A 23,680-nucleotide genomic window follows, 5' to 3' on the forward strand; every position below is an offset into this window, starting at 1 on the left:
TCTAACCCCTCGGTGAGGGACTTCTTTCTTGCCTCAGCAACATTTTCTTGTGGCCATGTCGCCGTTTCTGTTGTACCCCTGTGTCAGAAAAGTTCCTGACAAGGACGAGCCGAGTATCGAACTTGCGACACCTCTAAACAGAAGTTATACAGAACATATATATAGGGCGCGGTAACCCAGATCGATAAGATATTCGTCTAAAGCAGTGGTTCTCAACCTGGGGCCATATGGCCCCCTTGCTGTCCTAGGATATTCTAGGGGGACCACGGGAGAAAATCAGAAGAAAGGTGATCCACGACAGGTGGTGAAGGGAGTCATAGAGACCTGTGAAGAGAAAAGCTTTAAAAGTGAAACATGGTTGAAAAAAATTATTACTTTCAGAATTCATCAGATCCGTCCATACAACCAGGAGCATCTTAACCCTCGGGTCTATTTGGGGCATGACCTGGGTCTTCATGTCTATAATGGAGGGAGGGGGGGACTGCACTATATATGGGATCAGGTGGTATGATTTTCATGTGTAAGCTGTTACTTCCAGCTAAGTATGGAGGGCCGCCAGAGCAACGGTTGATGTGTTGAGAGAGTCGATTTATCGTGCATGTTTGTTGGATCGTCCCGTATTTTCCACAGACCGTTTTTTGCGATATAATTTGACTCCTGGAAGAGATGATAATCCACCATTTGAATCCGTGCCTAGCCAGGATTCCAGAGATTGATCTTATTCATTAAAATTTCATTCATAATAAAAAAATAGAAAGTATCTCACTCTTGGATGAGGGTAGAGGGAGGGGGCTGGATAGGACAGGGGAGCCACGAGAGAAAAATGTGATTCATAGGGGGCCATGAGCTAAAAAAAGGTTAAGAAACGCTGGTTTAAAGTACCAAAGTATGATACTCGGCTCGTCCTTGTCAGAAACTTTTCTGACACAGGGGTACAACAGAAACGACGACATGACCACAGGAAAATGTTGCTACCGCAAGGAGTCGCTCACAGTTAGAGTGCCAATCTCTCAGTCAGTATAAAAAAAGGCTGCCGTGTGTTCGGAATCGGCAATAAATTGTAGATTTCGGTCTCACTAGTCCTCGTGTGCAGAAAATGACCGTTGTGCGACAAAAATTATCAAATGGAACATACATATACTATTTTAAGAATTTGCCAAAATAGTGGTTTTCAAAAAGTGGTTTACGGGCCCTGCAAGAGTTGACAAAGGCATCTGTGAGTTATGGAGCGTACCATGAATCAGAATGAAAATATAGCGATTAACTGGCATGACGCAAGGAATGCTTGGTTCCCCTCAGTGTTTGTCAAAGGGGGTCCTCGAGTAAGAGCTAATTGAAAATCAATGCCCTAGAACATGGGTATTATTGCGACGGTTCCGCAACGGCAAAAAGGTTGAGTAACGCTACCTTAGACTCATGGGTTATGCCAAGTGGTTTTCAAACTTTTGCCTCCCGCGGCTCCACAGAATTATTTAAAAAAGAACCACTTCAAAGCACTGAAAAGACGCACATCAATGCCACAAGCTCACCTTCCCTGGTGAGTGACTTCCCTGACAAAGGCTGGCTACGCACACTTTGAGAACCACCGTGTCCGAAAAATTTACTGCCAACAATTTTCCGAATGGAAAATTCATCGATGGGAAAATTTAATGACAACAGTTCGACTAGTGAATGAGTGATCGAATGAGCAAGTGAACGAGTGAGTGAAGAATAAGCGATTGAGTGAATGAGCGATTGAATAAATGATCCGAGTCTCATTGCATCACTCACTCACCAGGTCACTCATTCACAATGTCACTTGATCACTCTTTCAGTAGGTCACTCACTCACTTGATCTCTAGGTAGCTCATTTACTCCCTAGGCTGCTCACTCGGTTATTCGCTGACTAGGTCACCCCCCTCTGTCACACACACTCAATCACCAGATCGTTCACTTACTCACTAGGCCACTCACTCTGTCACTTTCTCACTCACTACTGTATCATTTGCTGATTCACTCCTCGCTCACTGACTCATGTAGAACTGTTGTCGGTGAATTTTCTGTGAACAGAGAACCATTGGGTTATGCTGATTTATTCGTAACTAACTTTAATTCTGACGTCATCATTGACGTTTCTCTATTGAACTCACAAATCTCTTACCGAAACTTTGATAAAAGAGTAGTTACATATAGATAAAAGTCTTTCTTTTTTTCCCTTTCGCAGTAAATTTTAAGAGTGTCCTTCCACATATACTGTTGGAAAAAAAACCTATCCATAATATCATTCGTAGAAATCCGACTGTCCCTGATCCAGGAAAGTAATGGTATAGTAGCAAACGGCTATATGGGCGTGTGACAGAGAAAATGAGACAAAATGTATAAAACACAGAAGGCCAAATCCGTACTTTGATAACAACCCTCGAAAAACCATTAAAAAAAAAAGAAGAAAGAAAATCATATTTTCTAACTTATAAAAGTGATTTCGATCGAGTACGGTGCGAAGAAAAAGTGGCGCTATATCGGGAAAAAAGAGAAGAAAAAGTGAAATGTAATTTTATGGGTCAAGATCACGGCGAATGGAAACGAGGGTAATGGACATCTAATGGTCTCTCGGTAATGAATTCGAAAAAAAAATGATTTCTCTTGGGCGCTGCTCATTTTCTCACTGTCTTCAACAACGAAGTTATGAGTGTCCACTAGAACAGTGGTTCTCAACCTTTTTCGACTCACGGAGCCCTTTTCAGTACAAAATTTCTGTGACGTAGTATCCCTGTTTGACTCGAGGAGACCTTTTTTGTGTAAAATTTTTATGGCGGAACCACGTAGGCCTCTTTTTTTTTAATAATCTATCAAATTTACTGATTTATTTTATTTTCCTCGAGTCGCCGCGGAGCCCCCGGGTTGTGCAAACGAAGCCCCAAGGGCTCCGCGGAGCACCGGTTGAGAATCGCTGACTTGAGTAATACACCGAAGCCTCTCAGATGTGCAGACACAGGGTTCATTGCAAAATATTCTTGATTATTTCCGACATTCCCTGACCAAAACGCAAAAATATTTCCCAGAATTTCCCTGAATAAAAACGCAAAAATTTCCCTGACTAAAATTTAAAAAATTTCCTAGAATTTTCCTGAACAAAACCTAAAAATTTTCCAGACTACCACTGACCAAAACAAAAATTTCCCCCGACTTTGGCCATTCCTGACTAAAACTCCTGAAGAAAGAAATGAGATAAAAAATAATACAATTAAGTCTCCCTCCATGGCCTCCACTAGGGTCGGGTTGAGAGGCTCCAGCCTGTGAACTCAGGACAATTCTTAATTATTATTTTTTTAATTGAAATGCTTTTTGAAAGTTAGTAACTCAGAATGTTTTTTTTGGAAAACAATTTTTTGCATTCCTTTTCTGCCCTCTCCTTAGGTCAATCCGAGTGGGGGTGTTTAATCCCCTTGAGCAGACATTAATGGATTTTTTTGCATTAAAAAAATACCTTTGGAAATTTAAAAAAAAAGATGAACCTAACAAATAATAAGGTAAATTGAAAAGTTTTTAAAAGATCAACTTTAAAAAATGTCTTGTCTTGTAATTGCTAAAATTAGAGGCTAGAGATTGACAAGATACACACACCTTGTTAATTCAGCTTAAGGGGTTGAGTATACGGCATGTATTTCATTAATTCAATAATTTATCTATTAATACTGTTAATTGTATTCAAAATTTATTGATTAGTTTCTAAAATGCATGCTTCTATAGTAGTAATTTCTTAGACATGTAAAATTAAGTACAGAAATCTAATGTGCTTCAACATTATTCTGCTTCTGAGATCCTGGGAAATGAGTTCAGATTCCAGGAAAATTCCCAGTTGAATTGGAAACGATTTCGAACCTAGGAAACAGGTGCGAAATCGTGGGAAAACTGGATTCCAGGAGAAAAAACCTAGTGTGGACTTGGGATCCACTTTTCCCTGTAATATGAGAAAATGACCGATATGTCACCTATCAGCCACCTCGTTGGGCATTTTGCCTGTTGTGGCGTTGTATTTGTATTTGTATTTAAATATTTTTCGAGAGTTTTTCCCCGACTTTCATTAAATTTTATATATAGCCAATTTTCTATTTCTAGACTTTTGCCAAATATTTGCGAATTTCCTAGACTTTTGCTAAACATTTTTCATTTTCCTTGACTTGCTCCCATCATTTTTCATTTCCCTGACTCCCCAGATCAAGGGGAACCGTACACTTCCCCGAAGGGAAATTATTTCTAGTCTGGAATTTTGTCATATGTATTTACTTCCCGCAAAAAGTAGAGCCACCATAACGAACACTCCACGTTTACGGACACCTTATTGAAGCCTGTAAAACAATGTCTCAACGTATTTCACTATACAGAGAGCATAGTTTACACCGACAGACCAGACACGACCTGGCACCGCAAATTACTGGCAAACCATTGAATCTAGAGGCATGCGTCCATTTAGAAGAAGTATCCAAATAACGTGTGGACCTCATATAAATCATTTGAAATGCAATTAGTTGTATAGAAATCAAAATAGAAAAACTAACTTTTCATGCGGACACTCTGTGTTCAAAAACTGAATTAGGAAACTGTTGTCCTGTCTCCTCTGATGCCAAGTAAAGAAAATTCCACATTTCTAAGTACGATATCACTGAAATATTTGAGTTTAAAATCAAAGAAAAGTTGGGGGAACAGAAAATAAAACTAACGGAAAAACACTCCCCTCCCCCTCCTCATTCATGCTGTTTTTTTCCAACTTTTCTCCGTTCTTTGAATTCAAATATCTCAGTGAAAACTGCACTTGGAAACGTGCCACTTTTTTTCGTTATCACCAAGAGAGCCCGTGCAACAACTTCCTCACTGGGTTAACACAGGGTGTCCGTAAAAAGTTATTTTTTTTATTTTAATAACCCTACAACCCCTTGCAATATGAATGACTTATAATAAGGTCAACACGTTATTTGGATACTTTTTAACTGGAAGTATGCCTCTAGGATCAACGGATCGCCATTCATTTGCGGTGCCAGGCGTTAGCTACGCACTCTGTATATTAACGGACATTCCTCATGAACGGACAAAACTTTCGGTACCATTTGTGTCCGTTATCAATAAGTCCCATCGTAGTTGGCTCTGTGAATTCCGGCGAGTGTTTTCAAAGCCGAAATTCGAGGTGTTGCTCGGCCATTTTCTAGTAACAAGTACAAAGAGTAGAGCCGTTTTAAGGGTATCATGGGCCCCCGGGCCAAGTGATTTTTCTGAGGTACTGCCTGGAAAATTCTTCAAAAATTCAACTGCTTCTCGTTTTTCTGAGGCCCCCGGGTGGTCCCATGCGTTAAGACGGCTCTGACAAAGAGTGACGTTTTTCAATGACAGGCAGCGATATTTTTTCGCGCGAGGCATTTAAATATTTATGTGAGGTTTTGAAGGTCCATACGTCGTCCCCCAAAAAAAAAAAATTATAATCAGAAAACATTAGGGTAGAAAAGAAAAGAAGCATAAGGTCCTTTTATACATTTAATACAAACAGTCCAGGCAGGCTTTCGTTTTTCTTACGCAAGCCAAAGTTATCGTTTCAAAAGAAGAGAGAGAGAGAGAAAAGAAAATATCCAGGATATAATGAAGCGGCAAATCGTGCGTCTGCTTTTAGACGTTTCAGAAAAGCACTTCTCATTGTTTTGCTTTTTGTGATACTACTCAGGCGATTATAATGCCAAAATCATGAGGAGAAGCGCAACAGCCTCATTATATATACCTATATAGACTCGCGCTTGTACAAGCTTTCCAGGTTACAACATGTCCTCGGAGCAGTAAATCACTGGCTTTTCAAAAAACTTGGCGATTCAAAACTCTAAAAAAAAACTTTGATTCGGAGAAAAGAGATGGATGGATTGTCGAGAACGTTATAAGACAAAACAACATCTACTATTCCCCCGTATTAGGCGCTCTCTAATACGTATGTCTGTCTCAGTAGCCTGTGTTTGCGGTTATTCACAAACACATACACTATTTCTAGTACACACTATATATCATATCGAATTTTTTTTTCTACTCTTATATAGAGAGTGAGTAGCACGATATCTATCTATACGGGAAGGAGATAAAAGGCCTGCGTGAGAAATACCAACTTTCGACTATAAGAGGTGATTTAAAACAACTGACAATTTCTCTCTTCTCCGTTCCGAGGTTATACGCGAGTGCGCGTTCGCCATATGCGAGTGAGAGTATGTGTGTGTGTGCGTATTGTATAACTACGCACTAACAATTGGGTTTCTCGTTGCAATGCAGATCGCGCGTGACATTGAAAACAAGAAACAAAAAAAAGACAGATAGACCAACTCTGAGAATTGGACGAGGTCACTAGAAGAAGGGAGGAGAAGAGAAGAACCAAAGGGTGGAGCAGCAGCAGCTCAACCATGTCCAGTTGCACACAAAAATAAAAATAACAATCATCATCCTAAGGATACGTATACTGTGGAGGAGGTTTTTTTTATGGGAAGGTAGACACAACCACCACCATGAATGGAAATGCCGTGGAATAAGAATGATAATGAATAACTAAACTAACTACTGTTATGTTGTCGTCGTCGTGGCGCAATAACGCAAACTGAGATGATGATTCATTTTTCTTTTATCTGGCGATTGGCGGAGAAAAAAAAGTTATCTGGGGAATTACAATAAGGCACCTAATGTACTTCCTATTCTCCAGCGATGGTTGAAGAAATTTTGGTTTCACTCCTATTGTAGTGGTTTTCAAAATAGGATCTGTGAAAAATGATACTGAAGGGGCCTTGCGATGTGTTTCAGAACAAAACATAAGTAGGAAAGAAATCGTAGAAAATTTTTGTTCCTATACAGTACAGTACACCCTATCTAAACCGGATTTTTACCTAAACCCGCCTTAAAAATTAACATTATCTACTAATTTTTAAATGCAATTTGCCACATATTCTTTTCTTTAAATAGAATTCTTCTAATGCATTTTTACAGTAAAACCTGTCAGTTTGGACACCTCCTTCCTTTCATTGGACGGATTCGAGTGAAACCAACTATAATTCCACCACACAGAATGTCCATACCACTGTACCTCTATATCTTGGACACCTCTCTAACTTGAACAGATATTAATGAAACCGTGGGTGTCCAACTTAGGCAGGTTTCACTGTACTATGAAGTGAATGCCTATCAGATTCACTATACAATTGAAATCTAATTTTAAATACAAGATGTCGCTGAATATAAAAGGTTCCATTACATATCCCCTTTCCATGATTTTGCGTGCCACCGAAAAAAAAAAAGTAAAAATAAAAAGGGCCAAAAATACGTCTTATAACAATATCATTAATCACTAGAATATACTAGTTTTTTTAGGTGATTTAGAATAAAAGGCGGAAAACCACAGTATAGACTACGGGAGATTCCAGTTCCCTTTAAAGCTGTGAATCACCAAGGAGTCCTCGAGATAATGTAGATCGAGTAATCCGGAGTGGAAATTTAATATCTTCTATAATCGAAATATATTTGTACTGTATATTTAAAAAAATGCATAGCATGCATTTCATTGTTTCATTGCATGTTTTCTATGAAAGCAGTTTTAGTTGGCACAATAAACTCAGAAAAAAAAAAAATACCCAGAAAACATGATTAAAGAAAAATGAGTTTATAGATCTGAAATAAGTTAATTAAAAAAAACACTGATATATACACACACTTCGAAACGTTTCATTACAACGAGTAGAATAAATAAGCGGAAGCTCATGCTCAAATATCTGAAATTCACAATTTGAATATTTGAAAATGCTAACCGAAAATTACATCATCTTCTAGCTGTTGCTTGCTAGCACCCCGGTGCCCTATGAACAGAGAAGCAAGCAGGATTTCCTTTTTGTTTCACCTATTCGTTAATATTCGTTTCAGATTGAAAATTATTAATATGTGGAGCCCGAAAGTTCAGGCAAAATGCCATAAATGCATATTTTTGAAATTCAATTTATTAATTTTGAAACTTTTTTTTTATAAAAACGTTTTCTTGAATTTTTCCTGCCGTAAATGCCTATTCAGATAATGTTTATTAATGAATTTTAAAGGCCTTATTCTGTAGAGTTCAGACATTTTTAGTATTGAGAACTTCTAAAGAATTTTTATGTTTAAAATCTCTTCAACCCTCTTAGTAGGAATTACTTAAGGGTGCTCAGTCGATTTCCACCAAAATGGAAGAATTTAAAGTTTCGTGCTCCCGCCGGACAGCTCCACTGCCCTCTCTGATTTTCATCATTGTAGGTAATAGGGGGGGGGGGAGAAATTTCGAAACTTCTCAAACGTTATTTAAATAATTATATGCAAAAATTATGTGCAATTTGGTTGAGAAATTGGATGAACAATATATATGTGTGATGCGTGTGCCAAAGAAATGTTTTTACTAGCGTTCCCTGTTGTTAACTTAAAACACTAATTTCTGTGAATTGATGCCTATTTTAAAAATATTTATATATCCTTTTTTTGAAAAAATGATCTTGTAAGTTATTATTTTGATAAAATTTATTGTATTTAGCAAAATTTTGATATAGTAAAATATCGGTTAATTTATTTTTATCTTAATTTGTTGTGGTGAACAAATGTTATTACGTTTTGAAGCAGCTTAAGTTTCGATTTTGTGCGTGTTAAAATTAAATTAGTTTCGTTTTCTTAACGACAATCTTATCTTTGACTAAATATCATTTTCAAATTTTACACTATGTATAAATGCATAATATAACGTATAATTACACTATGCATGAATTTCGCCCGCATTTTTGCAATTTCTATTGTTTCTTTTATCCGAGAAATCAATTGGTTTTTCAATAATTTTCAATTATTTATTATTTTCTTAAGTTGTGCCCACTTACAAAGGAATCGGATACAGTGAAAATTTATACGGTTAATACGACGTTTCTTCGGTTTTCACAAGCCAGAACCATTGAAAAACGTTAAAAAAACTTGATCATTACAATATATTTCTGGTGTTTATTTATTACGTTTTGAATGTAGGAAGCAGGGTTAGACAAATCGCTCGACATGCCCAGGGCATGTGAAAAACTAATTAGGGGTCACTTGAGTATTACGTCAGCATCGATGGGGGGAGGGGTTCCGTGACTTTTGATGATTTGGATGATGCTGACATCATCAACCACCCTTTATAAAAATATGAAATGTTCTTAATGGTATCCTACTCGGTACGCCAAAAACGGGAAAAACCTTTCGCTAGTTCGTGGGCACATGAACTAACATTCTCCCTATTGATAAGTCCTCCTACAGAGCCAGTTTAGTGGTCTCTAAATTTTTCGCGGATCCAAGTGATCTGGAAATGTGTCCGGGCCGCTTAAGTGCTCTGGAACTGTGCCACACATCATTAAAGCAATCCGTAATTATGCCACGGATAACTTAAGTAATTTGGGAATGTGCCGCGTGTAACTTGAGTGATGTAGAACCGCACTGGGGTCGTTTACCGTTTAAGTGCTCTAAAATTGTGCCATCTCCAAATGTGCCACGAATCGCTCAAGTGTTCTGGAACTGTGTCGCGGGTCATTTAAGTGATTTGTGAATGTGCCACAAGCCTACTCGTGTGATCTGAAAATGCACCACAGGCCTACTTGAGTGATCTGAAAATGTGCCACGGGCCGCTTAAATGCTCTAGAATTGTGTCACGGTTTTCTTAAGTGATCTGTAAATGTGCCATTTCGTTCATTTTTACAAAATTAGGTTTGAGGGGCAGGTCACATTTGGTCCGCGAGCCAAGTGTTTACTTTTGTATGGCTTAGAGGGTGGGTCACAATGAATTTCTTAAAAATAAATTTTGAGTTCTTGGCCTTAAAATAGAATTGAAATTAACTGAAATTTATCATAACACATATAAAGGTATTTTCTTTCGAAATTTTAATTAAAAACTTTTTTTTTGCATTAAAAAAATAATTTTTGATCGTCTGGGGGGGGGGTACGATCTCCCCTATGCGTATCTCCCCCCTCCCGCACGTATGTCTCTACCCCGCATTTATGATCCTACCAATATATGTTAGGAGGTGGGGGGATGAGACGACGAAATTTTGCTGAAAAAAAGGAGGGGCTGAGTTTTGCTGACTTTCGCCTTTGTATTTGAAACGATAAACTGATAAATTACGGTAAATAATTCTTTTAAACGGTGTATCAATGGCATTTACGTTAAGTGATTAGAGCAACGGTTATCAACCGGTGCTCCACCGCAGCTCGAGGTAAATTCGAAAAAAAAAAATTATTAATATTTTTACATAATAAAAATAAATAAATAAATCAGTAACTTCATTGAATATGTAAAAAATATGCCTACGAGGCTCCGCGAGTCAAAAAGGGTTGAGAACCGCTGGATTAGAGGAAGGGAAAGGTATCGCAAGATTTTTTATTTCCTTATCTTATTCCGAAGTGTGTCGTAAGAGTAGCAACTAATAGGTGGATTGATTAAGTATATTATTGTTAACCGGATATGAAGGATATTACTCCTTAAAAACTGGAAAATGATTTTAAAAAAATTCATAAATCAATGAATAGATGGAGAGCAGCACTATAGAGAAAAGAATGGGACTCGCAGTTAACTACGTCAGTGAAATCTTCGCCGCCGAAGACGATGCCTTCGCATCCGCTAACAACGATATGCCATATGCGGTGAGGCATTTCACGTAAATTTATCCTGATCAAAAAATATCACGAAACAATCATTATTTACCATAATGATTGTTTCGTAGTGTTATTTCGACACCTTTTTTTAAAGAGGTGTCGAAATGTCTATATGATAACATATCATTAAAATGAGCTGAATATTTGTCTTTCTGCGATGAGAACTAACAATTCGCAGGAATAATTTTTATAAAATGGATACGAAAGGCACAAATTTTCTGATTTCTTTGTTTCTAAGACGAGAGTAGAGAATGAAATGGGTTATTTCTATTCTACCAACAGGTGCTGAAATAGTTCTGATTACAAATATTAAGAAAATGAGATTTTCTGCCTGAAAAGTCGGAAGAATTCTCTATGATCGAATAAACAACACAAGCCAAGGAGAAAGTAGTGGAGGTAGAATTTTGCAGTATATTTCTGCTAAACCGCTAAGGAAGGAAACAGAAGAAAATATGCGTATGACATTGACGGTAAACAATTGTTTCAATCACGATTGTTGACGATAAGTATTGTTGGCGAACAATTAATTGGATTAATCACGATTGTTAGTGAACAATAAATTGGATTAATCACGATTGTTGGCGAACAATTAATTGGATTAATCACGATTGTTAGTGAACAATAAATTGGATTAATCACGATTGTTGGCGAACAATTAATTGGATTAATCACGATTGTTGGCGAACAATTAATTGGATTAATCACGATTGTTGGCAAACAATTGGTTCAATCACGATTGTTGGCAAACAATTGGTTCAATCACGATTGTTGGCAAACAATTGGTTCAATAACGATTGTTGGCGAAGATTGTTGGTGAATTTTTGAATAGCTATTTTTGGTAAACAATCGTTTCAATCAAGATTGTTGTTTAAAAACTGTTGAAGTACTATTGCAAACTTATTTTTTTATGAAAATGCCATCAAAGCTTTCTCGTTTGAAAATAAGACGCACAACAGGTTGTAATCATAACAAACAAAAAAAAGACATTTCCTCGCAGCAAAACTGAAGGGTAATCAAGTACAATTAAATCAGTATAGTAAGTAATAAACAAGAAAATTTGAGGACTGCTACAAGACTCTTCGGTCATCGAGTGTTTTTGGATACGAATTCAGAGAAATTCCAATTTGAAAGCTGCTTGGTTTTTGTGTGTGTGTTCACGGTACCTAAGCGATAGGCTACTCGAAAATTCCGTCAGAGCTGAACAAATTTAAAGCCCAAAATTTTCAAAAAAGGAAAAACCGTCTTGCAACAATTTTTAAATGGCTTCAATAACTTTTCGACTGACATTTCCACGGTTTCCAAACAATGCGTTTCTATGTTTATCCCTTTGCAATGGTTCACCACTTCATTTATCTAAGAGTCCAGCATGTGGAGAAAACGCAGAAAGGAAAGCCAGGCATTTTTCTGCTATTTTAAAATATCCATTTCACATCGACTTAAGGATCGCTTTTAACTTTGCTATACTCTTGAGAATTTCCAGTAGGCTACATCGCAGCAAGCAATCCTAACTGATTTAGAGGCACTTTAGTGACACCCCCCCCCCCCCGATGGCCGTAATACAATGATTGGAAATCACCGAACTATTATTTATATGATTCAATTTTATTCCCAAAATTATATCTCGGAGCCCTTGATCGATTTTCGTTAGGCAATCACGTAGGTTTAAACCAGTGTTTTCCAAAGTGGGTGATATCGTCTCCTGGGAAGCGACAGAATGATATGGTGGAAGATCTGGGTGTGTGCATTGGATCCTATAGGTCTTAAATTGAAGAAAGGTGATGAGGAAAAAAATTCTGAAGTTTAGGCTATCACATAACAGATACAGTTGAATTCCGTTATAACGAACTCCAAGAGACCAGAGAAATCACTTCGTTATAACGAAATTTCTTTATAAAGGAATTCCAGGTTTTTGCACTGTTCCTATATAAACTTATCTGAGGGATTAGAAAAGTGTTCGTTAAAACGAGGTTTTCGCTATAACGGTATTCGTTAAAACGGGATTTCACTATATATACAAATGCAAACAAAGGTCACAACAGGCAAATTGCCCAAGCAGGTGGATGAAAAAAGATGATCATAAAAAATATGAATGTCAAATATAACCAAAATACTATTTAAAACATATAAAATATACACCCTATATAAAAACATATATCACAAAAGAAAAACGAATAATTAATACTACACATATAATACACTGCCCATAAAAAAGATCAGGGTTGTCCTAATTCTAAGGATGGATAGCTTCTCGATTTATCCCGATGTTTATCGCATTTAAATGTGTGAATTGTGTTAGAATTCATGACCCCCGGAGGTAAGCTATTCCATTCATTAACAACCCTATTAGAGGAAAAACTCCCTTTAGACCAGACCAGACCAGCATCAAAATTTTTCCTCATTCCCAGCACCAAAGGGCTAATAGTGGGAATAAGAACGAGCCCAGATAGGCCTATGAAGAAGGAAAGGAAAGAAGATGTATGTTAGTATGTGTGTGCATTTATGTGAGAGAAAGAAAAATTTTGGTCAATTTCGAGAGTCGTAGTCATAGCTAAAGAACAATTAAGCCTGGTTTAACACAGTCAAAAATGCCACCACACATCAACAGGTCCAGAGGAAGCTGCGGATGAAGACAGCTGCAAAGTGCAAATGCAAATGGATCGACACATGTAAAATTTGCAAGTTCTAAATAAAGTCCACAAAATTAGAGTCCAGTATATTGCCGTGGCTACGCAACAATGTCTATAGAAAGTTCACAAGTAACCAATCATCATAAGGAGAGGAATTTTTTTCTCCCATCATTTTGATATAAATGCGAGTAAGATGCGATTAAATATGATCCAATTGATTAAATAGGTGCCAGAGAAACATGAAAATGCTAAATAGGTGCCAGAGAAGCATGAAAATGCTAAATAGGTGCCAGAGAAATGAGTACTAAATAACTTATTTACAACAAATTATGTACAACAAAACTACCGAAGATTCTCCCATCGAAGATGGAAAATTTGTTTCGGCCTTCTGTAAACCTTTTTACGAGCCGAAGGTCGTAAAGGACTCATTATAATTAACAATGTCTTTGATATTTGTTTAAACTCAGAGTTTCCCATCAATTCAAATTGATTTTTATTTAGTTATTTGATGTATGAAAAGATTTTAGGCAGTGAAAGATCCCTGAGAATATTAGTTTCTAACATACCAGGGCTCGAACAAATCTCCTCAAGATTTTATTTTGCATTCTTTGAAGAATTTTAATGTTTGTTTTTGTTGCAGGAGCCCATGCAGGGGAAGCATAAAAAAGTGTAGGTGTAAGAACGGACTTGAAAAGTAAAATTTTATTTTTGAGTGAGAGCTAGGCTTGAGGGAAAGTAATTTTGTTAATTGCACCCATTATTTTATTGGCTTTATTACAAGCAAATTTTACGTGGGGCGTAAAAGCCAGTTTTGTTGAATATGCAACCTAAATATTTGACCTTTTTAACCGGCCGAAGTGGATGGTCACCAATATGTAATCGACAAAGAGGTTGAATTTTCCTGCGGTTGGCAAACCATACAAATTTACATTTTTCTTGATTAAGTACAATATCAAACTCCTCATACCAATCAGTGATTCTCCTTGTATTACCACAACCTGGAGTTGTCTCTTACTAAACCACACAAATGATTATGACGATCATAAAATAATTTAGCCAATGACGATCACGTTTTTTATCTCAGAAACTTTCGTACTAAAATTATAACACACGACCAAACATTGGGCCATCTTAAGCATGAGCCCACCTGAGTGCCTAGACGGGGAATAGGGAGCAATAGTGCACAAAGGACATCGTGATAATGCTATTTGGTATTATGAATTTGCGAGAATATGTATGTGTTGTTCGGCAGGCACTTTCAGATAGGTGTCCAGAACAATCACTTTGCCCGAGGACCGGGCCCCTGACAGGCCTCTTGCCCGGGACGAATTATCCTCTTCTTTTTTTTCTTCATGCTTAAATTTACCATGGGTCTTCAACCTTTCAAACATAGTGGACCAAATCAAACCTTTCCATGAAGTTCGCGGGCCACCAAGTCATACCGTGGAATTCCCCGTTATTAAACAGGGTTTCCCCCAAATTATTTAACACTTCTATTCACTATGAAATTATTTGTTTCATTAAAGTTTCAAAAAGAAAAATATTTTTTCATTGGTTATAAATTTTTCATCAATTATGAAATAACTATTTTCAATTATTCTAAAATTACTGTATTGCTCTCATTAAGGTGTTTATCAGCACTTCTGTAAATTCTATAATTATTCTTAAATTCTTAAATTCTATATTATATATACCTTTCGGATACCCAATTTTGCCTCTCGAAATAGTATGAAGTCCTAGGTCCTAAAAAGTGTTTTGGTCCGGGGCCCCCCTGAATTCGTAACGATGGCTTTTTTAACTGTGTCAAATGCACAGCATTACCATTGAGTCTGTAAATTATCTCGCAGTTCTAAATACAGCAGTACAGATTTCAGTGGAAATATCCCTTCTAACGATTTTTTTTTTAAATTTAATTATTTTTCTCTGTGAAGTTGCTATTTTCTCAAAAAGATCGGCGGGCCACGGCAAAAGCACTGATGGCCACATTTGACCAGCAGGCCATGGGTTGACGACTCTTAACAGAGGAGCCCATGAAAAGTCTGGCCTGGGAGCTCACCAAAGATCACAGCCCGGGGGACCTCTGCTTTAGGATGTAGGGACCATGGTCATGTCTACACAACAAAACATAGCGTAGAGAGGATCTTCGTTTTCATAGCAGCACTAGCTATAATACCCGGTTCTGCCCGGATTTTCTCTATATATATACTGGGAGCATTGAAAAAGTGACAAACCATTGTAAAGATATATACGTGTCTGAAAAGAATTGTTAAGGAACCACGGTAACCAAAGTAAAAATTCCAAAAGCCATTGTTGAGGTAAAAGAATCATCGTTTCCCGATAGTTTTTTTGCCTATTTTGGGCATTTCCTCAGCTCGAACGAACTTTCAAAGTAGCCTATCGTTCAAGTGTGTTCCTGTTTGGTATATACGCAGAATTTGGCGAAGATCGGTCTAAAATTGTAGATTTGTATAAAGAACATGAAGAGAAAATCAATTTTATGTATATATAGATAATCGGAAAAAAAAAATCAATTTTCCACCCGTTGATATTACACCACATCCGGTGGCAATACCGAACAATCTAACACAGACAACCGTTGAAATTAGCTTCTTCAAAGTTTGAGAATCAATCCTGTCCATTACTCAAAAAAAATCATTAATTATTTTTATTGATATTCATTTGGTCGTAATCCCCTCAAACAAAAAAAGAGATAAGAGATTACACTTACCGGGAGAGGACCAGGAATTCCTCGAAGTTGTAACACACGTCATAGTGACGAATCCCATTCATACGAAAAATCCAACGCGAGTAGTAGACTCAACAACATCCGTTGCGTGCGAGCCGTCGACGACTGATAAAGACCGACGAGCCATCGTGTGGCCCGTCCGTCATGCGAACAAGTGAGAGGCGAAGGAGGAGGAGGAGGAGGAGCACCCCAACCATCACATGAAAAGAAAACGGGACTTTTTTTTCTTTCCTCTTTTCTATTTCATTTCTACTCTCCGTGGACGGACTCGCAACGAGTTAAAAGACGAGGACAGAAAATAAGAAGCGCTTCAACAAGCGCTGGCTTCGGAGGACCCCGAACGAACTGGCAATGCAATAATGAATACAGAGAGAGAGAGAGAGAGAGAGAAGTAATAAGAAAATAGAGAAAGGGGGAGATAGAGAGAGAGAGAAAGAAAAAGAAGCCAATAAAAGAAACAAAAAAGAAATGATTCTGGAAGACGACAGGAAGTGGGGGCGCTGAAGCGTCAAGAAGCAGGTGAAAAGGCCTTTTAAGTTGGGCAACTGCAATATTATTACTACTATACACACTACACACTTTTAAAAAAGGAACCGTCCAAAGGGGAACTAGTACTACTAATATAAAAAGCGGGTCAAATTCAACAGACCGCTGACACTGAAAATGAAGGCATTTCTTTGGACTTTTTCTTGTTCCGACGGACCCATATCTCTTCACAACTGCGTAGTAGCCATTTCGTGGCCATCTACTTCTGCTTGCGAGAGCACACCCCCCCCCCCCATATATAACAACTATTGTTGGATTTAGCGAACAACAATATATTTTGAATTGGTGAAGGAGGATAGGAGACCAGTGTCTGTTTCTCGTATGACATGTTTACAGGACCCACAAATTTCCAGGGCCCCAAAATTGGCTGAATTTTATATTTTAGGCCTGCCAATATGCCTCCCTCCCACTATATACGTCTCTGACTCAAAGAACACTACGTACAGGTATACGCACCCCCCAAAAAATCCATATTTTGTCCAGGACCCGAACTTATAAGGCACAGGCCCAGATAACACCCTATTTTTTGATTATGATGTCGACGATGATTTATCGAAGACGATCGTCGTTTCAGAACGCTAACCAGGGTAGCAGCACCGTGAGCTACAGGGGAGCGGATCTTCAGCAGATCAATTACCAGAATTGTGGTATCAATCTAATTAACTTACTTGAAACCTACAAAAAGTCTATGGCCGTGGAATATTGCTCCGGTTACACGCTGGTAACGGATATCTACTGTATTACACTGATAGGTGGAGAGATAGCCGAGTAGCTTTTTCTCGGCTTACTATTTCAGATTTTCACTTAACCGAACTTCGTATTATTTATTCGTTTATCTTCATCAACATGTATTCATCAAAATATGGAGCAGCTAACCCCAGTGACGTCTTCATAATGGGCTAACGGGTCCCGGATCATGTTAAGACTGCCCGACTCAGCATCATGATAAAATCTAAATGAAAAAAAAAAACTAGAGAGACGTGGAAAAAAAAATCAATATAAGAATATCCATATTCGTGCAAAATGGGGTACAGCTGCGACACTGGAGGCTCCGCGAGAAAAGTATTACACAGCAGGGGCCTAAAATTATTAGGGGAAAAAGAAGTGGGGTTGTCTAACTAGAGTTAACTGTTGACACAGTGCTGGCGTATTTGACATTTTAATGAGGCTCGTGAACCACTATGCTGCAATGCACAAGTTATGAAAGATCTCGGTGGGTCATGCGTTGAAGTGAAGACCCCGATTTCCCAAAGTGGGTGATATCACCCTCTGTGAGCAGGGCCGCAATTAGAAGAGAAAATTTACTCAGTCGCCTGGGGCCAGTGTCCATTTTCGCCATCCCCTGCCTCACATAATTTTAAAGGAAAAACAATAAACTCAGCGCTGGAGTACCACCACCACTGTACCCTTTCTCTAGTTGGGGCACTGCCTGGGAGGGCACTCGAATGAATTGGTGGGCGTGGAAGCAATTACAATTTACTGTAGGTTTCTACAGGTTGGTTTTATGTAGGAGGCGTTGAGAAAAAAAAACCAAAACTTTTTTATTTTATTAAAAAGAGTGGCCCCAGGATGAAAAATTTTGTGAAATTGATTTATCAACGTAGGAATTATTATAGATACCTTTTCAATGATTCTACAAAATTAATAGTATTTTTAGGGCTCCCTAGACAGAGAATGGATATTATTTCTGGGCTTCCCTAGCGCATGGATATATTACCGTATTTTAACGTGTATAAGGAACCCTCCTTTTTGCCAAAAATTGGATCCCAAAAAATGGAGGGGGCGGTTCTCATACACATGGATAGTATTATAGATATTGATAAATTACTTAATTCCTTACTATGAGAGTGACTCTGATGATGATAATGAATGAACTGGTTGATGTATCTGATTGCGATGTATCAGACAAGTGATGAGGAATGTAATGGTTTCTATGATGAACAAAAAAGAAACCACTTTTTTTATCATATCTTATAATAAAAATACCTTTGAAAATTTTTTTTTAAACTTTGAAGCAAAAAACAATCAGGGTTTAAATACACATTAAAATACGGTATTTCAAAGATACCCAGAACATGGATATTATTTCAAGGTATAACCTAGAACATGGATAATATTTATAAAAATGGATAACAGGACGTAGATATTATTGAAAGGGATAACAGGGCATAGATATTATTAAAAAGGACAACAGAACATGGGTAAAAGGATTCAACTCCAAGGTTTCTCCATTTTGATAAAACTTCTCCCCAGAACACACACACACACATGAACATTTTTTTACGGGTTTCTGAGCAATGTCAAAAAGTTTGAGAAAAGCTAATATGAACACACCTTAAATGCTATGATCTTACCTTAAGTTCCTGTGGCATTCGATATCGCTAAACCAGATCAAAAAACCACGCACGCACGCACACAGAGAAATCACGTAAATAATCGAGTGTACTAATCGAATATAGCGGTATTTGAGAGGAATACGAAAAAAAAAAAGACGGTCGACCAAAAACCGAAAACGCGTCGGTGTATTTGGTTGGACCTTGTTTGGAAGGCCGTGCACTATGTCATACACCCTGGGGGGGAGGGAACGAATAAAAACGATCGGGAGAGTGGGGGGAGCACCACAGTTTGTGAAGGTATGACTCGATGTATGCATGCGTATTCCGCAAACAAGTGATTTCCTGAATATGTGCCTACGTTACTTCCGGAGTAGGTGGAGGACGTTGAAAGAAATAATAATAATAATAACCTATTTTTCCCTTCGCTCTCATCATCATCATCATCACCACCACCACTACACACATCTATATAGTACGAGGGGGTTTTTTTCCGTGCTTACGATGCGGCACTTGGATGGCTCTCGTCGTACACCTTCTCAACCCCGTTCCATACACTCCACAACGCAACCTCTCTTACCTCCTCACCCCCACCGTTACCCGTACGTTTCCGGTGTGGGCGCAGGTGACGAGGCCGGAAGTGGACACCCCTCCCTTCCCCACCCATCTCTGCCAGCGTGGGAAATCCGAAGAGAGAGAGAGGAAGGGGAGAGGGATGTGAGAGAGCGAGAGACGTGAGAGGGTTTTTTTATGTTTTTTTTTTCGGTTTTTTGCGTTTTTTTTCCCCCTGAGCTGTTAATGAACTCTGGGAAATAATGTCCGACTCCCGCTTTGATTCCGATGCACGTCAGATATTTCCTAACTTACTACACACGGACGAAGAAGAAGACAGTAGCTCATTTTCACCGGAAGTAACGGCACTATGGAGGTTGACCTCGAATCCGACTCGAAGGTACCTGATTTCCCGTAGGCCCTTCACTTTTTCTTTCCATGTGGACCCACCCGCTTCATATTATTTACGGTATTATGAACTTCTGTTTGAAAGATAATTGTCGTGGTATACCAGCGTTTCCCAAAGAGAGTGATGTCACTTTTTTAGTGAGCTCTGGAACGGATCATGATGAGAACATGGAAGTCTCACATGCAAAAAAATTATGGGTGGCCTAGGAAGGAGGGTGTTTCCAGAGGGTCTTCATTTTTTCTCGAGTTCAAATCGGACCTGTTCATTGAGCACTCTTAGAGCGTCGAGGATTACCATGGTGCTCGCGAGCAACAGCTTGGAGATGGCTGATTTATAACATTGTTTTGGCCACAGCAATAAAATAAATTAGGAGGAATCGGTGAAGTCAGTTAAATATGTGATTCCCAAGAAGGGCGGAGGTCGTCCGGTCATGTATGCCAGACGGTGCGTATGACCGGACGGTGTATGTACAGAGGATTCCGCTTCATGGCCCCCACAGGGCATTGTGTAAGCAATTCAAACTGGTGGGCTTGTTTGAAGAAAGGTCATCCAACAGTATGGCAGGAGTCATAATGATTGCCAAAAAAACAATAGGTCATAGTGCACAAGTGGAGACATTTTTTCTCTTTACTAGTGGGTCAAATAGAAAGGCTGGTGGGCGGTAAACCTCACCAGTGAACGTGTTAAAAAAATACTTGGGCCTGTCAGCGTTCCAGGCTCATTAGTCATAATTTTTCTTGTTTTTTTAACACTATAAATTCGTTATGAAAGGCCTATGAAAATCCGGCCTGGAGGGCGGGGCCGACCTCCAGGCCGGGATTCCAGCCCTAGGACCCTGCTGCAGAATGTAGGGGGGGGGCATGTCCCGCTCATAACGTTTTTTAAACAAACCGCCATGAAAAAACGTTGTAAGCGGGAAAACGCTTTGAACGGGAAATCTCAATGAGTATTAATGAAGTTTGGGACCACGAAAATAGGTCGTACTAAGAGGCCATTCACGTTATTATAGGGATTCACTGTGCAGAAAAAAAACCCACTTGCTACTTCTGATATTCAAAATTAGAGTACAATTTCGTGATAATTCTGATGGTTTGTGCAATTAAGTCCTCAATAATTCAAAGTCATAATAATCAATAATCGAGTTCTAAATTCTATTTGTTGTCATTGAAATTTAATTCTGAAAAATTAATAGTGATTTTTTTTTTCTCAAAATAAAATTGATGGAAACTTAAGAAAAGTGTGGGGACGAATATTTTTTTTCATCAGATATATGGCAGGTCAAGGGCAAATATGAATTTTTGGGAACCACTCGCATAATTATAGTGTTCTTTAAGCAGTCATCTGGCTACGACGGCATAGGACGTCGTGCCGATTTTCGATCCATTTCAATTGGTGAAAACGAATTAGTAATTATTTCAATTATTATAATTTATTTTTGTTGATGATTTAAAAATACAGTCAAGAACATTAGGGGAAGAGAGTCAGTTTCAACGTATTCGTAAAACATTTTAATCAGGGAAATATATTTTATTAGCTTCACACTTTAAAAAAAAAGAGAAAAAAAGGAGAAATTAATCTCGACTGGTTAAGGTGTAAATAGGGAGAAAGCGGACAAGTTGGTCGTTCCTAAAGTACAAAAGACAACCAATTTTGGGTCGCTGAAAATTTGGGGATCTTGGGCATGTACCTCTCATTTGCCCATGCTAGAAACAGGCACTGGTCATGGTCGTTCGTGAGGAAAAAAAAAAAAAAGTTTGTGTTTTGTAGCTTACTTTTTAATTTCTATCTTGCTCCGAAACACATATCTCTTAGGAAAACCCTTGGAAGGGAAAGGGGGCTTTTGAAAACCACTGGTCTAACATACTAAACATACGGGTGGCAATCGAACATGCTCTCGCTACTATCAATCGGCATCGAGACACCCAACCCTCAATGATTTCCCACAAAAACACCTTATTTCTAGTCCATAAAAGATAGAGGGAATTAATCAATGGACATGGCGACTGACTGTTTTCGTAATGTTACCACATTTTTTTAGCGGGAGGGCCTCTTTGTTTTTAACGGATACACAAATATAGAGCCGCGATCCTTTTTCTTGAGGAATTGAACTGTTGTTGTTGTTGTTTGAAAGATTTTATTTCCCACGGCTATTTGGAGACGACCAGGCCCATATCCGCTTAATGACAACTACTTGGACACGTTCTTGACAAAAACAGAGATACCAAATTCCAACTACTCCATTGAAAGCGGATGCGACGTAAAAGAACAAAGAAATGTTTGTGAATAAAAAACATCGTCCCACCGCCCTAACCCCTTTTGACAATTGAAATCGCACTTTAAAGAAAAGGTTTTTTTTTTTTTCACACTTACCTTCTAGATAGGAAGACGTCGTCGAACTCGGCGGCTGTGGTTGCTGAGTCGTCGGAGAAACGACCACGACCGTCGACGATGGATCGGCGCCATTGAGCAAAGAAGGTGTGACTTTTTGTTCCCTCAAAGGAGCATTCGCATAACATGCCGATGATGGGTCCTGGAAAAACTCGTCGAAGTCCGGCATGCACACTGCCGACTCGTATATCGTGGATGGTACGCTTTGTAAAGTACCTTCCACGTCTGAAATATCAATAGGTAGTGATTTTAGACAAAACGCACTTGATAAAATACATATCATAATTAGATTAGGAATATTATTTACATATTGAATTAGAACAATTTTTATAGAGCTAAACAGGGTTTTTCATACAGGGCCGTCTTAGCGGATGGGCCCATCCAAAACAGCCCGGGGTCACCCCCCCCCCAGTGCATGGGATCCAGACGGGCTAGCGATGTGGGGGGGGGGATTAGTCACTTCTTCCGAGACATCTACCTGGATTCGCGCCGTGGAGAAGGAGAAAAAAGAGCTACGTGATACTGAAATTTGGTACTACGATTTTTGATAGTATGTGAATTGGTAGGCACGTAGGGAGAGGGTATGGAAATATTTGTAATTGGTAGCCCCCCCCCCCCTCCTGCCCAGACGGTCCTGCTTGAATACTACGAAATACTACGAATACCGTAATTAGTATATGTACTGCCGAAGCGAATACCGTAATTAACAGCAATCTTCAACCTGTTGTTCGCGAGCACCATGATGTTCCCAGAAACAGCAAGAATGTTCAAGGCCGATTTCATGCTCGCGGGCTCTTGATCCACTCGTCGATTGAACACCCTGTATGAATTGCAGTCAATTTCATTCAATTATGCAGACTTAAGGCATACGTATGTCAAAGTTGCCTAAAGGGAGCTCTTCTTATGAATATGGGCAGTGCTCGCGACGAGTAAGGGCAGTAAAACCTGTCTTTAACCGACTTTAACCGTTGCAAGCAAAACCTGTCTAAGTTAGATACCAAAGTTGTTCCGTTAAAACCTGTCCAAGTTAAAGAGGTGTGCAAGAAAGAGACACTATTGTAGACATTCTGTGTTCTAGAATTATGGTTGGTTCCATTCAAAATCGACCAAGGTGCAAAGATACAAGCCTGTATGTACATTCATTCATTCAAACCGAGCACCACTCCGGTCTATCGCCATAATATGTACAGTAAATCAATACAGTTATACAAGTAAGATAAAATCATTTCTTAGGCAACATCTCATATACTTACAACGTCTAGTCAGGTATGGCTCCTACAAAGGTGGGGCTGACAGGGCTCCAGCCAAGAGCCCGGGACGATTCACGTCTTCCCTTTTTTTTCACAGTATAAATTCACTATAGACGTGCCCGTGAAAAGTCTATCCTGAAGGCCCGCCAAAGATCCCA

At 38.7% G+C, this 23,680-nt stretch overlaps 1 protein-coding gene across 5 annotated transcripts in view; it reads right to left on the reverse strand.

Annotated features, from left to right (window-relative positions):
- The window catches only part of LOC149075318 (protein C-ets-1-like), a 189,401-nt gene that overhangs the window by 9,990 nt on the left and 155,731 nt on the right, over positions 1-23,680 (reverse strand). For all 5 annotated transcript variants that reach the window (XM_089242675.1, XM_089242674.1, XM_089242672.1 and 2 more), the window contains one exon: positions 22,255-22,497. In XM_089242675.1, coding sequence (XP_089098801.1) covers positions 22,255-22,497 — 243 coding nt within the window. The remainder of the gene's footprint in view (positions 1-22,254; positions 22,498-23,680) is intronic.

This window comes from Pholcus phalangioides, unplaced genomic scaffold (genome assembly GCF_987345545.1).
Source record: "Pholcus phalangioides strain wild (caught in Gottingen) unplaced genomic scaffold, Ppha-v1.0 ptg000015l_1, whole genome shotgun sequence".
In the NCBI taxonomy this organism is placed as follows: domain Eukaryota; kingdom Metazoa; phylum Arthropoda; class Arachnida; order Araneae; family Pholcidae; genus Pholcus; species Pholcus phalangioides.